Source organism: Papaver somniferum, chromosome 3 (genome assembly GCF_003573695.1).
Source record: "Papaver somniferum cultivar HN1 chromosome 3, ASM357369v1, whole genome shotgun sequence".
Lineage (NCBI taxonomy): Eukaryota > Viridiplantae > Streptophyta > Magnoliopsida > Ranunculales > Papaveraceae > Papaver > Papaver somniferum.
In genome coordinates this window covers 21,201,584-21,218,095 of record NC_039360.1, presented here as the reverse complement: position 1 = coordinate 21,218,095, position 16,512 = coordinate 21,201,584, and the positions used below count along the sequence as shown (strand labels likewise).

The 16,512-nt window shown below is 34.1% G+C and overlaps 1 protein-coding gene across 2 annotated transcripts; it reads right to left on the bottom strand.

The window, feature by feature from the left end:
* Nucleotides 1–2,737: 2,737 nt before the first annotated feature.
* On the bottom strand, nucleotides 2,738–7,359 carry LOC113361009 (peptidyl-prolyl cis-trans isomerase FKBP43-like). 2 transcript variants are annotated; one of them, XM_026604403.1, is made up of 10 exons: nucleotides 7,093–7,359; nucleotides 6,932–6,993; nucleotides 5,908–6,149; nucleotides 5,650–5,792; nucleotides 4,712–5,054; nucleotides 4,395–4,547; nucleotides 3,854–4,015; nucleotides 3,554–3,733; nucleotides 3,273–3,395; nucleotides 2,738–3,091 (listed from the first exon to the last, which is right to left on the bottom strand). In XM_026604403.1, exons 1-10 carry the CDS (start codon nucleotides 7,103–7,105, stop codon nucleotides 2,971–2,973), a joined length of 1,542 nt encoding a protein of 513 aa, XP_026460188.1. In that variant the 5' UTR covers nucleotides 7,106–7,359; the 3' UTR covers nucleotides 2,738–2,970. The 2 variants fall into 2 exon arrangements, with proteins under 2 accessions (XP_026460188.1, XP_026460189.1); XM_026604404.1 differs by lacking the exon at nucleotides 2,738–3,091 and having other exon boundaries at nucleotides 3,283–3,395; nucleotides 3,558–3,733.
* Nucleotides 7,360–16,512: the final 9,153 nt, after the last annotated feature.

The window sequence follows — 16,512 nt, the reverse complement described above, 5'->3', positions numbered from 1 at the left end:
TTTAACTCAATTGAAGACTTTAAACCAATATGCCTTCCATATATGAGCCTATATGTGATTTCCGTTCTGATCAAAGATCAAGGTGAGATAGGAAATCGATTGCCATAGACAAAGTCTAGCAAACCTCATAATCCGGTCTTGTGAATCCCGAAGAGCAGCATAGATTATTATTCACTCACAAGTAGGTACTTGTGAAATCACAAAGTCTGATACGAAAAAACTTTGTGATTTCTATCTATATTGCCTGTTGGATCTAAAGGCTCAAAAATCAAAGCAAGATCATGATACACGACATATCAAATATAAAGATGGTTGGACCTGGCTTCACGAATCTCTAGGTGAAGTCTTTTTAGTCGCTAAACCTAAAAAAATTTAAAGGAGAGGACGACTCTAGTTTACAACTAGGACATACAAGTTCAAAAATCTCAGTTGTTTGAGGTTCCCCTTATATAGACTTTTCAGATCAAGGTTGTTTCATATTTAAGCTAAGGTATCGAATCAAGCAATCGATAATCATCATTAGATGAAAAACTTGACTTGAGATTAACATAACATAATATACACTCTGATTAGGATGAACCATAACCGAACTGTGTACAATGACTTGTTCATGAAAGGTTATCCGAAACTAGCCAGTCGAACGATAAGCTTAACCATTTTCATATAACACTTTAAGACTTTAATCTTGAGTCACACATGTGATCAAACATGTCTAGATGTGCTTTTAGAGAGTTGTTCAAATGTCGTTTATCTCATAGAAATAGTTATGATACATTTGAAAATATTCGACAGGGTAAGTACGTGTAATGTATTCCTCTCCGTGACTATTTTTGTCATGGTACGTATACCGGGTTTGTATACCCTTAAAAAAAAATAGGTTCAGGAATCCACAGATCTTTTCAAGTTTCCATACTAGGTATGCGTAACTTTCCAGTTTAGAAACTAACGGATCTTTTATGGTTTGCATACTGGGTATGCATACCTTCATGGTTCACGAGTCAACAAAAATTTTATGGTATGGATACCGGGTATGCATACCAAAAGTCGATGCTGAACTATAGCTATGTCGGTACGTGTACTGTGGCTCCGGACTTACAACAGTTGTCCAAGTATGTGAACTAGTATGCATACTATTTTGTATCCAGATTTACAGTACTTTTATATCTCTCTAATAATCAATTTGAAACATTCCTGAATAACATCAATGACACACATCACTGTTTCAGGTTATTTTCAAATGATTAAATCTTGAATCATAACAATTTAGGTCATCAAAAATAAATTGTTCTTAACCAAATTCATCAAGTATGAACAAATGTTTTTAAGCTTAGTCAGCATATTTCGAGAATGATTAACAAGATAAATTTGACTCGCAATTTTTGTTTTGCATGTAATGTATAATTTAGTCATGCGACATTGTCTCATAGATAGAAAGGTGAAAACTTGAGTAATATGTGATTCAGTTTTCACTTACCTTTTGTTGAAGAAGTTCTCCGAAAGCTTCGGGTGATCTTCGCCTTCAAACAGTAGAACACAATGATGTCTAGTACTCAACTACACACTTCTATACTATTTCGAGACTTGACTAAATGTAGACAAGAAATCAAGATATAGTTTTAATTAACTAAATTTGACAACAAGCTTGAGATAGCAACACGTCTGAGTTCGACCGAACAATGCTCTAACACATACAAATGATGATTGGCACGGGATAAAGATTCCCTTGCCTAAGGCCATTTTGAAGACTGTAAATACTACCTGGTTTACGTTGAGCATCACTATGGAGGTTTTATAGCAGAAATACATTAATTTATCATTTCACACGAGGCTTCACAGAATTTTCCAAGGGTGGAATAGAACTAGAATTATTGGTAGGTTATATTTTGAATTTTTAATGCATGATTTAAATGGACTGATACCAACATTATAAAGGATGATACCATTTAGCCGATCTAATGGTCAGGATCGCTCAAGATCATTTTGTCCTATATGAAATGGTATCAGCCCCAGTAATCTGGTACCAGCCCATATAAATCGTGTTTTAATGCTTCTCGGAATCAAGTGCTCACTTGAAGATGTGATGCTTTGACTTTCGTAAGTCAATTTATGGAGCTAGAATTTTCTAGCACCTGTGCAAGGCCCATAGTTCAAGCTAACGCCTTGTTTAAGCTCGCTGTTTTTTTTTTTTTTGAAGCATGCATTTTATTGATAAGAGATTACGTTATAATTTGTCGTGGGTATGTGGTACCCACCGAATCATGAAATAAAATTTGACTAATAAAAAACGGGATTGTCTGGTCCCATATTTTGGTTGATAAGTTTTCTAATTGGCTTCCATCTGCTGCGTGATTGGCCAAACCATCTGCGGCTTGGTTTCCTTCCATGTGGTTGTGTTGAAAGGCAACCTGTGGGATCTGTTTGAATCTCTTCTTTATTTCCTCAATCATCCCTGAGATGTGCCAAGGAGGGGGTAGAGGATGTGATGAAGTGTAAAAGATTTTCTGAGTCAGTTTCAAAGAGAACTTTTGGCCATTGTTTTTCTGTTGCCGTTCTTGAAGCCAAAAGGAGAGCCCCAGTTTTCGCTGTTGTTATATGGGCAGGGGTAGTTACAGTAAGCAAAAGTAGCCACAAGAAAATGACTAGCAAATGTTCTGTAGACTGTATCTGGACAACTTTGCCTGCTTCTTTCTGTATCTGCAAAACTGTAGCTTGGAAATGTTTCTGGCTAAAATGTTTTGTTTAAGTAACATTGTGTGTACCCATGAAAGGCAACAAAGTTGCTTATACAACTGCTAGAAATACAGTATAAACCATAACCACACATGATAACAATTTCAAAGAGAATGATAGAAGTAGATTGATATAGAGTTCGATTTTTTTAAGCTGGGGTTAAATGACCTTCAATGGGCATATACAAAAAAAGAAAAGAAAAGTGTAAGGCCTTTTCTAGTAATAATTTAGTTCTAGCTTCTAAACCATCTGTTGAGTTTCACTCTGGGTTTGAGAACTCTTTTGGGTTTTTTTCTTCTTTTTCTTTTTCTTCAGCTCGCCATTATCTTGACCGGTGACATCACCAACAGAATTGGTAGTCCTGCACAGCAAAATAACTTTGTAGGTCAATGTCATTAAATGGTATAGATGAATCTTTAGATGGTTCACACAACCTGATTTTATTTATTAAAACAGTAGATACCGTGAATAAGAATAAATGAATAGCATTGTTCATGACATGCACGGTAAAAAAAGGTAAATATATGCAGATTAGGTCTCACTTGTCAGTAGGTTGTTCCTCCTCAGGTTCGACTCCAACAAGATTCTCATCAAGGTTTTTACTCTTTGCATCTCCATTTCCACCGTGATTCCTTCTGTGCTTTTTCTTGGGTGTAATTTCTAGCCTGATATCAGTAGATGGCACAGACGAATCTTTAGATGGTTTAAACAGCCTAATTTACCAAATAAAGCTTTCGCGAAAAAACATAACATGAAAGACATTTTGTGACAAACACATGTGAAACATACAAAAAAAGGGTAATATAAACAGATCAAGTCTCACTTGCCCGTAGGTTGCACCTCCTCAGGTTTGACTGCAACATGATCCAGATCCATGTTTTCACTCTTAGCATCTCCATCGCCACCACGGATGATCCTTCTTTTCTTTTTCTTGGGCATCACATCACTTTCTAGCCCAACATCAGAAGATGGCATAGATGAATCTTTAGATGGTTCAAACAACCTGATTTTAGACATAAACAAGAGCTAGCGTAAGAAAAAAAAAGTAAGCAAGAAAGACATTTTAATGACATGCCCATGAGAAACAAACAGAAAACGCCAACATAAACAGATCAGGTCTCACTTGTCACTAGGTTGCTCCTCCTCATTTGCATCTCCTGTGCAATCTTGAATTATGGTTTTAGTCTTTGCTCCATCTTCACCGAGGCTTCTATTTATCTTCTTTTTCTTTTTCTTCAGCTCGCCATTATCTTGATAGGTGACATGACCAGCAGAATTGGTAGTCCTGCACTGAAGTACTGCATTAGTCTACCACATAGATGCCATTTAAACTACCAAAACGTCAAACTTAACAGCAAACGAAGGAAAGAAAAGAAATTAAGAGCACGGCTGAGACCATTACAAAGAGACTAAAAAATAAAGCTGACGCTTGATGCCAAAATGATTTTTTTTTTCTCACAAAAGCTTTTGTTTATCCAGTAAATCAAGTTGTTTAAACCATCTAAAGGTTCATCTGTGCCATCACTGATATCGGGCTAGAAATTAAACCCAAGAAAAAGCCCTGTATACATATAAACAAGGGCTACTGTGAAAAACAACAGAAAACATATTTTCAAGAATCGTGAAACAAACAAAAAAGCTACTATAAACAGATCAGGTCTCACTTGTCAGTAAGTTGCCCCTCGATATCCATGTGTTCAGACTTTGCATCCCCATCTTCACCACGACTCCTTTTCTTTTTCTTCTTTGCCTTGAGATTGCTTTCTTGCCCAATATCAGTAGATGGGGTGGAGGAATCTTTCGGTGGTTCAGATGTCCTGTTTTTACAAACAAAATGAGATATAAAGAGGAAAAAGGAGGTCTTTTTATGCTGCTAAAGTGCTAACATGTGAGGACACTTTCATGGAGGCCTATCATTTCTACTGTGCTGTTTTTGTTTTCTATGAACTGAGAAAATAATTATGGATAAGAAGTTTCTTACTGTTCTGCTATGCTAACTTGGACATTGCCCTCCTGATTCAATTTTTGGCATGTTCCAGGATCATTGCTACCGTTCCCCTCCCTGCTTTCTTTAGCTAGTTGTATTTCAATACAATTAGCTACTTCTTTGCTTTCAGCGGTGTCTTTTTTGTTGATTATATGAGAAATTGAAACGGTATCTTCATCTTCATTCTCAGGAGCTTTGCAACGAGCCTGATCCTTGATAACAAGCTCTTCTTCATCATCAACACCTGAGTCGTTTAATTGGTACTTTTTCTTAAGACGTCTGCGGCCCCCTTTCCTATTTAAAGGCTTCCCGACGTCATCTGTGTCCTCAATTGCCACTGTATGAGAGCATCAAAAGATAAAAAAAAATGTAAGAAAAATTTGTCGTCAGATCATATTTGGGAATTATTACTCAAAGATGCATAATTCCATTCTTGTTCAGTTTTTGCAAGTGAATGACGAATTCGAGCCGAGTGTAAAGAAAGGTAATCAATATCATCAGCTGATGAAGGAAACCCCTTAACCTACCTAATGCACGAAAACATATCCTTGATATGCTACCAAAAGCAAATATCATGAGACGGTAAACACAATATAAAATCGATAAACCACAGCGAGAACATCATTTATGATTAATTCACTGTTGAACCTGTGATATCCTCATAAATTGGCTTAAAATTTAATTTCTGAATTAAGAATGTATAGCATGCTCGTACATCTGTGTTCATACTGATCGTATCCTAACTAGGAGAGGGTAGCACCCTGAAAAAATATCTTCAGACGATCTTATGAAAAGCACATCATATAGCATCCAAGCATTATGTAGAACTCAAACACAGAATTCTCTTCATAACCACACTATCATAGAAACCAAAGAAAGCATAATCCAAATCCCACAATTATTTATGTAAAAAAAAAAGTTTAGTAACATACCAGCACTCTTATGGCCTTTCGATGGTGGCATCATTTCAGTATCACCGTCATCAATGAAGTCATCAAATTCACCATCATCAACAATATCAGCAGACTGATCGTCCTCGTTATCAGTATCAGCAATATCTTGCCCATAAGAATCACTTATAGCACAAAAGGTCAAGGCAAGCAACATTATGAAGCAAATAACAAACAACATAATCAAACTTTAACAAGATACATATTGTTTTATCTATAAACTTATGACATAACGGATACGAATCATCGTCATCACGTTCACGCTTACCACTCCCACTCCCGAAATATAACCCAGTAAGGTGAACACTTCGTGGACCAAGAACTGAGAAAGTCACTTCATCTTCCTCATCAAATTGAAGATTTAAAGCCAAAGATTCTGACGTCTCTGGCAATAATGCACATATTAAGACAGGACTTTTGTCACCAATATTGCACTGAACCACACTTCTCTTTGTTAAAACCCCCGGTGTGCCCAATGTCGCCTGCATACTTTAATCCAGTTATAACTTATACGCAATAAACCAAATAGCCTTTGTTTTACAGAAGCATAGTAACCTTGAATTGCAATGAGATGAATTAAATATAATCGACGCATGTAGAGGATAATATACTGAGGCACGTCCTGTTAAGTAAGCTCCTAGTTACTTTAGAAGTTGTATTACATTTCAGCCTATACAACAAAGTGACTGCCCTGTACCTACAAACATGCAGTCTGCTTTTAAACAGCACTTGCCGTCCCAAAATTCTAACCCTTTTGATTTTCTCTCGACAAGTCATGAAGTTTCTAGGTAATTCTCACCTTATCCTTATTACTTGTTGTTCCATTATCACAGATTAGATAAACGGATGGTTTGGTTATGATAAACAATATGAACGCTATAATCGATTCTCTTATACATGGCTATGAAACTGGAATTTTTTGAAAGTAGTGTCAGATGAGATTAAGGTTCAGTAAGTACTCCAATAACATTAAACATAGACACTACTAGCAAGTTATATCTTGTTAGTTCTGATGGTTTGGTAATGATAAACAATTCATGTGTACAAGGAAAGAGTTGGAAATTTTAGTAGACATGAAAAATGTTCTCCTATTCTAGTACAACAACTATGGCCATCGAATTAGGTGCATAATTCAATTATTTATTCTTTAGATTTTATTAAGCAAAAACAAGAATCATCTATCAACTAAAAATTGCATACAATAAACTTTAGGCAAAAAAAACTTTAAGCAAACAAAAATTGTGCAAAAGTTAACCAATCTAACCTGAGTAATTTGAATCCTTCCTTGTGGAAGAGTGAAGGGTTTTGCTGGTTTGATTTCAACACCTGGAAATAAGTAATCAGAAAATCAGAAAAAAGACATCCTGCTGATTATACTTACCGAAAAGAAGAAGAGCAATAGAGGAAATGATTTCTAGTAATTACCCCAGAAAGACATTATTTCTTGAGTTGAATTGAGAAATTGATGATGGATTTATAGAAAAAGCCCTAACCCTAGAGATGAACAACAGTCTCTCTTCTCTCTCCCGCTTAAACCCTGGGAAGGAGAGAACGCCGGACGTCTTTAAAGACGAGGGGTTTAGGGGTTAAGTATAAGAAAAAACAAAAAAAAGTATAAGCGGCGGCGGCGGCGCTTGGGGAACAGCTGTAACTTTATTCTCCCGCGTTTTGACATTTAACATTATTCCGGCCTTATTTCATTTCCGTCCGGAATTCATTTTCTGTCCATGACGAGCCAATTATTCATTTTTTAAACTTCTCAAAATGGTAGAAAGACAAATTGGGTGTGTGTGCCAATACACGGTTTCTGTTTACACGCTAATAAATGTGCTCCAAATTATATTTGCCATATTAGTCATCATGCACTATATATGGTATTCAAGTGGTTATTGCCATATGAGTCAATTTTGAGCAATTCTTAATCAATGGTCAAAAAATCCCATGGCAAACCTCAGTGTTGATTGGGACTAAATTGCTTATAACATTTACAATCTTGATCCAGTTAGGTTTTCAATAGGGTTTTACTAAAGAGTTTTTGGATTTTTCTTTATTAAACCTGAGTTTTAGGGAACATATTCAAAAGTTTCACAATCATTGCCACGTCACTTTTATGAAGGGACCAACTCTTATGACTGTGAATCGGTAAAAGTTAAAGAAGCGCTAATCCATTATGCACCATAAAAAACAAAAATTTGAAGAAAAAAATAAATAAAAAAAGTGAAACCAGTCTTAAAACATAAACTAAAATAAGAAAACGCAGACTAAAAATAACAAAACCCGGGATGCAACATATTTGTTCTTGCGCTCTTCCAGATATTGTCTATGGCATGGTATTCTGTCATTGGAGCAACGCAATTGTCTAACTTAGATTAAACATGGAAAATCACAATTTAACAGGGCTAATAAATGAATATCCCATAAGATTTTGGGGTACTAGATATGAGCATTTCAACTCTTACATTGAACAACATGGAGCTTCGCATAACCTTCATCATAAAACAGAAAACCATTGTCTATTCCTCATCTTTTTTTTTGCTGAATTCGTTCCTCAGAAGAACGACCTTGTGAATCACAGAAATTTCACTCGACATATTCATGCTATAAGTTTTTATATTGTGGTGAGAACGCATCAGTGTCCGTGAATAACATTAGATCTGCGAGAATCTGGTTATGAAGAATTGAGAGAGAAAACAAGAAAGATTGAAAGAGATCGTGACATTAAATTATCTTCTTTTGCCAAACTTGGCGGTAGATTCACCCAAAAAGGAGGAGGTACGATGTTCATTTGGAAAATTAGGGATTTTAATATGGATGAGTACAAGTTTGGATTTTGCTAATAATGGGTGACCAACAATTTCATTTAAGAGACCATGGAATTAAATGGATATGGAGATCCAATCATTATTTTTAAAAAGCTACTAGGTGCATCTATAATGCCTAGTAATTTAATTACTCATAAATTAGTTAGGCACGGAGATATACTTTTCGTGTTTTTGTTTTTACAATTCGTAACAAGAACTAAAAGCAATATTCAAGCACAACAAAACATATCTGCACAGAGATTTATTTCAAGTGCTTCTTTATTCCAAAGGTTTAATAAAACATATCTCGAATGACATAAACCTAAAATTGTTTAACAAGACAAATCTTTGGTAACAAAAAGTAATTAGCTAGACTGTTCAAGCATCATGTAGGTTAACACCACAAGTAATTACCACTACATGAACTAAGAATCTAATGATTTAATTGTATTCAGAAATTCCACAATGTCTCTCGAACCATGTTAATACGCTTATAGTAGACCTCAATCTCTGCCTCGTAGATGCGACAACTGGGTAACAAATGAAAGAAAATATTTTATGAGTACGAACTTTTACTTGTTTGGATACTTTATCCTTAGACCCCATCATATTTTTAGAAATCCTATAAGCATGTGAAAGCATGTTATAATATACAAGTATTTTTCCTTCGTCTCGTTAATAGCTCATTTTCATTAATTACACAACTTCTGCGATAAACGACCAATCATGAACGAGACAAAGAGAATCACAATTGCACTTATCGTACTTAGCACTTAGTTCATGGTTAAATATTGGCATGAGTATTTGATCACATGTTAAGAAATCATACAAGTACAATTTTCCATCCATTTCTGACGTTTAGAACATTGCTCAATTGACCCAAACAGGCGTTGGCAGGTCAAGTATAGATACCAAAACTAGCCATTTGAATTTCCTACTAAAATCAACTTTGTTAGGTTAGGACAGTACTCTAGTTACTCTTGAAGATTCGAAAACGGAAAACTGAAGAACAAACAAAGACATCATCCTTCAAACTGAGGTTGGTAACTATTAAATGATTAATTCTCACTGTTCTATTCATTAGAAACATAATATGTGAATTTTGTATACATGACTTTAGTATATATAATGTGACTTGATCATTATTTATTACCAAAATATCTAAGTTGTATTTATAGCTTACTGCATTGAGTTATAAAGTATAGTTTTATATACTTTCGAGATTTCGACACAACACTGATTTATATTGTACTTGTTATTACGTACTTACTATTGAACTTTTCGGTAACTAGATATCTCAATCTAGTTTTAATAACTCAAGTTTACGGTTTATTTTCAGAAATTGGCAAATCTTAGGAAGAGTAGAACGTTAATAACATCTCACCCGTTGATATATTCAGTTCGAGCCAAAACCGAATCACAGTAATACATTACTATCTTTTCAGGATTTAGGATTCGTACGTCAATGAATCTTGTTTTCTAAAAAGCCATGGGAAATAAACCTTGCTCTTCAGATAAGTTACAGAATTTGTTTCTTACTAATTCTGTTACTCACTAACTATCTAGGCACATAAATATACTTCACGATTTTCTCTTCTGACAATTCCTAACAAGAACTACGGGAAACATTCAAGCATATTTGAGGACCAACCTTCTCAATTATAAAAGTATAATAAAACATACGTATATCCAATGTCAACATAAACTAAAAAATGTTTAACATAATGCCAAATCTTTGGTATAAAAAGAAATTAACTGTACCATCCAAGAATCGAATGATTTGATCACTCCCAGAACAACCATATCTCAATACGGTTCAAGTAAACCTCAATCGCATATACGCGATTATTGGGTCACAAATGAAAAGAAGCAACTATATCAGTATGAACAGCTACTCGGATACATTTATCCTCAGACCCCATCATCTCAGAAATCTTACAAGCATGTGAACGCATATTATAAATCACAAGTCTTCTCCCTTGTCTCACTGAAAACTCATTGTCCTTTATCTGCACAACTTCTGTGACAAATTTGTTTGGCCACTCATGAAGGGGGGAGAGATGGATCTCAGGGATAATCACAGTTTATTCGTACTCCAGCACTTAGTTGCGTGGTTAAAGATTGACAAGAGAAGTTGATTATATGTTAATAAATCACACAAGCACAATTCCCTATCCATTTCTGACAACTGCAATTGTTTAATTCTTAAGAGTCGCTCACTATACCGATCACCAGGTTCTGTGGTGTTAAACTTACGCCCTCCAGGTTCCAGTTTGTTAAATTTTTCAGTTTTAATATTAAACAACATAATAGAATATGAGAATGGAGGAATCACCTTTTTATTTAACCAAGAAAAATGTGATCGATCAATCATCCAGTATAATAAAGTCCCTTTTATAATAATAGGAGATCTGTATCTAGATGGTGGATAAGAAAAGCTGCTGATGTCTCTCCTTAATTTAGTTCTTAAGTTGCATATGCCAAAGTACTGATTTCCCCAGCAAGACTAATTCTTGAGTTGAATTGAGAAATTGATATGGATTTATAAAAATACCCAACACTAGAGAAGAGTTTATTCAATTCCGGCAATTGTGGCCACATCTAATAAGGAAAAAAAGCTGCTCGTAAATTTACTGTAATTGGTTTTATACTACTTAAACTTTTTTACTAAGAAGTTAATCATAAACACAAAATTATTCTATTGTAAAAAGTGGAGGAGTTTATGATTAACAAATTCGAGTACATGGTTTAGGGTGATTAATGATTAATAAGATTAAAATCGCAGAAATCATAAGACCAGAACTTATCACGGTTAAAACTAACAACCACTTCAGATAATTCTTTTTTGATTTTGTTGAGAACTTATTTGTAATTTGAATCTTCATGAATTCGTGAATTTCAAGTCGACAAACCGCTGGAAAGGAAGCAGAACATCGTAGGGTATCACCATGGCACTGACCTCTTATAATTTGTCTGCTTTCGTAGATTTCTTTTTCTTTCTTTTTTTTGATAAAAGGTCCATCCGATGTATCAGATTATAAGGTATGACTTTTTTTTTTTTTTTTTAAGCCCCTTTGTATGCATACTTAAGCTCCTAAGTTTTATGTTGATATGTCTATATTTTTTCATAAAAATAGTTGTGTGAATAGTATATGCAAAAATAAATAAATTGTGTTGATAATGTCTACATAGAAAAAAATGTGTGGATAATATCTACACATAATAAGATTTGTGGATAGTCCCTTCACAAGATGCATTTTAGTTAAAAATTGTACTAGTAAATTAAACTAACATGTGAATCAAATAAATCATTGCAGTTTCGTGAAAAAATTAAAGAACCATTTACAGAGTATGAAAAGGTTTATCTTTTAGAATATTAAAAGATAACCATTTACATAAAATGATCATTTCATTGTTGTCCAAACAAAAATGTAACCTTGATCATAATATACTAAAAGATAACAAATAAATTTAATCAATCAAACCTGAGTAATTTGAATCTTTCCTTGATGAAGAGTGAAGGGTTTTGTTGGTTTTATTTCAATACATGGAGATAAGTAATTAGAGATTCGAGGAAGAGAGGAGAAGACTATACTGATTGCCCCAGAAAGACTAATTCTTGAGTTGAATTGAAAAATTGATGATGGATTTGTAAAAGGCCCCAACCTTAGAGAAGAATTTGTTCAACTCCGGCTGTTGTGGCCACATCTAATAGGAAAAAAGAGTTGCTCATAAATTTACTGTAATTGTTTTTATATTACTTAAATTTTTTACTGAGAAGTTAATCATAAATACAAAATGATTTTGTTGTAAAAAGAGAAGAAGTTGATGATTAACAAGTTCGAGTACATGGTTTAGGGTGTTAATGATTAATAAGACTAAAATCGTAGAAATCATAAGACCAGAACTTATCACGGTTAAAACTAACAACCACATCAGATAACTCTTTGTTGGTTTTGTTGAGAACTTATTTTTAATTTGAGGCTTCATGAATTCTTGAATTTCAAGTCGAGAAAACCGCTGGAAAGGCAACAGAACACCGTAGGGTATTACCATGTCACTGACCTCTTGTAATCGGTCTGCTTTTGTTTATTTCTTTTTTTTTTTTCATTTTTTGATAAAAAGTCCATCTGATGTATCTGTTTTTAGACTGGAAATTTCTCGTTCTCTTTCAACCTTTGTTCTTGCAAAGAATCTAAATATCTCACATAGATGTAGAAATCAGGTATCAAGTATTCTCTCCTCTTCCTTCATTAATTTTATATTGTTCTTTAGAAAATTCCAAAACAAGAATACGATAGTGGTACATGATACCATCATTATCAGCTGACCCGCAAATTCTCCATAATTCACTTTTCACCAGTTAAACGACCATTGAAGAAAACGTTAAAAGCCATTAATAATGCGACGATACTAACCGACACATTGTGTAGGTTACCCAATTGATCATGTAACTTCGATTGAGCGTCGATCACTTCTTTTCTTGAACGATCCAGATCTTCTTTTCATTCTCATATAACTTCAACAAAACTTCTTCCAATATTTGCTCACGCTGCATATTTTCTTGAGACACTCTAACAACCTGTAAATCCATGGCTCTACAAGTGAAGAAAAGAACTATATTTAATAAATTAATAATTCAAAATAGACCACATGTAAAGAAAAAGAAAATTAATATCCAATTCTCTGAAATCAGTAACAGAACACATTCAAAAAAATGTATTCAGTAACAAAACTCAAATTAATACTACCCAAATACAAATTCAAACAAGTGATTGATAAACATTCATCGGGACACAAGAATCTTGTTCACTGTATTGATGTTTCTAAGGGACATTTGGAAAATAAATTCAACATATTAGAAGCTAACTGTAACTCAATGTTTGAAAAATTCTCATAGATCATTCGTTTCAATGTAAAATTTAAAAATGATTAACAAATACAAATTTCAAACTTGAAAACTGATTTAATCATGTTAATACGTCTCAAGTAATGATTTAATCATGCATTAAGAAATTCTGTCTCTTGAACCATATTAATACGTCTCAAGTAAACCTCAATCTCTGCCTCGTAGATGCGATTACTGGGTAACAAATGAAAGGAAATATTTTTATGAGTATGAATTGTTACTTGATCGGATACTTTATCCTTAGACCCCGTCATTTTTTAGAAATTTTATAAGCTTGTGAAAGCATATTACAAAGCACATTATTCTTCTGCATCTCGATGTCATTAATTACACAACTTCTACGATAAATGGCCAATCATGAAGAAGACAAAGAGGGATCTCAAAGAGAATCACAATGTACTTATCGTACTCAACACTAAGTTCATGGTTAAATATTGACATGAGTAGTTGATTATAGGTTAAGAATCAGATAAGTATAATTTTCCATCCATTTCTGACGCTTAGAACACTGCTCAGTTGACCCTAACAGGTGTTGGCATGTCAAGTTTAGATACAGAAACTAACCATTTGAATTTCCTACTAAAATCAACTTTGTTAGGTTAAACTTAAGACTTAAAAATGTTAAGACAATACTCTAGTTACTCTTGAAGATTTGAAGACGAAAAACTGAAGAACAAACGAAGACATCATCCTTCAAACTGAGGTTAGTAACTATTAAATGATTATTTTATTTTTGTCTAATTCTCACGGTTTTATATTCATTGAAAACATAACATGTGAAGTTTGTATACATGACTTTAGTATAAGGTATCTTGAAATTATTTATGATCAAAATATCTTAGTTGTATCTACAACTTATTGTATTGAGTTACAAAATACAGTTTTATATACTTTCGAGATTTCGGCATAACACTGATTTATATTGTACTAGTTACTACGTAAGTCGAACTTTCGGTAACTAGATATCTCAATCTAGTTTGAATAACTCAAGTTCACGATTTATTTTCCGAAATTGATAAACCTTTGTATGAATATAACGTTAATAAAATCTCACTCGTTGATATGTTCAGTTCGAGCCAAAACCGAATCACAACAATACATTACTCTCTTTTTCAGGATTTTGGATTCATACGACAATACCGTTCTTCTAAAAATTCATGGGAAATAAACCTTGCTCTTCAGAAAGGTTACATAATTTGTTACTTACTAATTATGTTACTCACTAACTAGATAGGCACATAAATATACTTCACGAGCTTCTCTTCTGACAATTCCTTACAAGAACTACGGGCAATATTCAAGCACATTTGAGGACCAACCCTCTCAACTCTACAAGTATAATAAAACATACATATATCCAATGTCAACATAAACTAAAAAAATGTTTTATATAATGCCAAATCTCTGGTAGAAAAAGCAATTAATTGTACCTTCCAAAAATCGAATGATTTGATCGCTCTCAGAATAGCCAAAGCCCTCTCTCGAACCAGGTCAATACGCTTCAAGTAAACCTCAAAATCATATATGCGATTATTGGGTCACAAATGAAAGGAATCAACTGTATCAGTATGAACAACTACTCTGATACATTTATCCTCAGACCACATCATCTCAGAAATCTTACAAGCATGTGAAAGCATATTATAAAGCACAAGTCTTTTTCCTTGTCTCACTAACAACTCATTATCCTTGATCTGCACAACTTCCGCGGAAAATTTGTTTGGCCACTCATGAAGGGGAGAAATATGGATCTCGGGGAGAATCACAATTGTATTCGTACTCCAGCATTTAATTTTGTGGCTAAAAATTGACAAGAGAAGTTGATTATCTGTTAACAAATCACATAAGCATAATTCCCCATATATTTCTGACAACTGCAGTTGATCAATTCTCAACAGTCCCTCACTATACTATTCACCAGGTTCTGTGGTGCTAAACTTACGCCCTCCAGGTTCCAGTGTGCTAAATTCTTCAGTTTTAATATTAAACGGCATAATAGAATCTGAGAATGGAGGAATCACTCTTCTATTTAACCAATAAAAATGCGATCCATCAATTATCTAGTATAATAAGGTCCCTTTTATGACAATAGGAGGTCTGTATCTAGATGGTGGATAAGGAAAGCTGTCAACGTCTCTCCTTAATTTAGTTCTTAAATTGCATGCGCCAAAGTTGCAATATTATTCCGAATTCCCATCAGTAGTATAATACAACAACTCATGATACCTTTTAACCGGATTGAACTATAACCCGCACACATGCATCTTCATATATTTTATTTTTAATTGTTTCTCCGTTATAGGATTTCACATGTAGAAAGTTGGACGTAAACTAAAGTTTGCGAACACAAGAAACCCTTCATACGAACTCAAAAGAAAGCTTGGACCAGGAGTACTAGTTACGATGGGCTTGATATCCAAGGAACCAACTTTAATGAAATTTTCCTCGATCCTCTCAAACTCTTCGTCCATAAAATAAAGTTTTGTAAATTGGCAAACAGATTCCGAACAAAGCTGAACAACTATAATCGGAGAAGATCGCTGGCGTTGCATGTGAATAAAGAATGGGTTAGTGATTAAAACTAGTAATGGTCTAGACATACACTGGCGCTTGAAAATATACTTGGATGGAAGTCTACTGAGTATATCGACGATGATATCATAAGGGAGATCAACGAGATCACTTGGCAAATCATTATCAATTTCCTGGAAAGAATCAGTTATAGGTGATTTTACAACAACCGGGAATTTTTCATGATGAAGTACCATTGGCAGATTATCATCAACTTCCTGGAAATAGTCAGTTGTAGGTGATTTTACAACAACCGGCAGTTTTTCATGATGCGGTACCATTTTGCTTCTTGTTATATGCAGTAAACGAAGTAGTTGCTTAATCCATGTCATTCGAGGAGGATTGATAGTTTTCAACTGTAATCAAATACAATTAAGAAATTAGATAAATAAGATGACCAACAAATTGACAAGACCCTTATTAGAATAATTTCTAAAGACTTAAAGGCCTTAACAAATAAATCTCCCAGGTATAACGGTGAGGAAATCCTCGTTTCATATTGGCCGAAATAAGTTTTTTTTTGAGTTTTGTGAAACGAGAATTTTGATGAGGACAATTGATAAC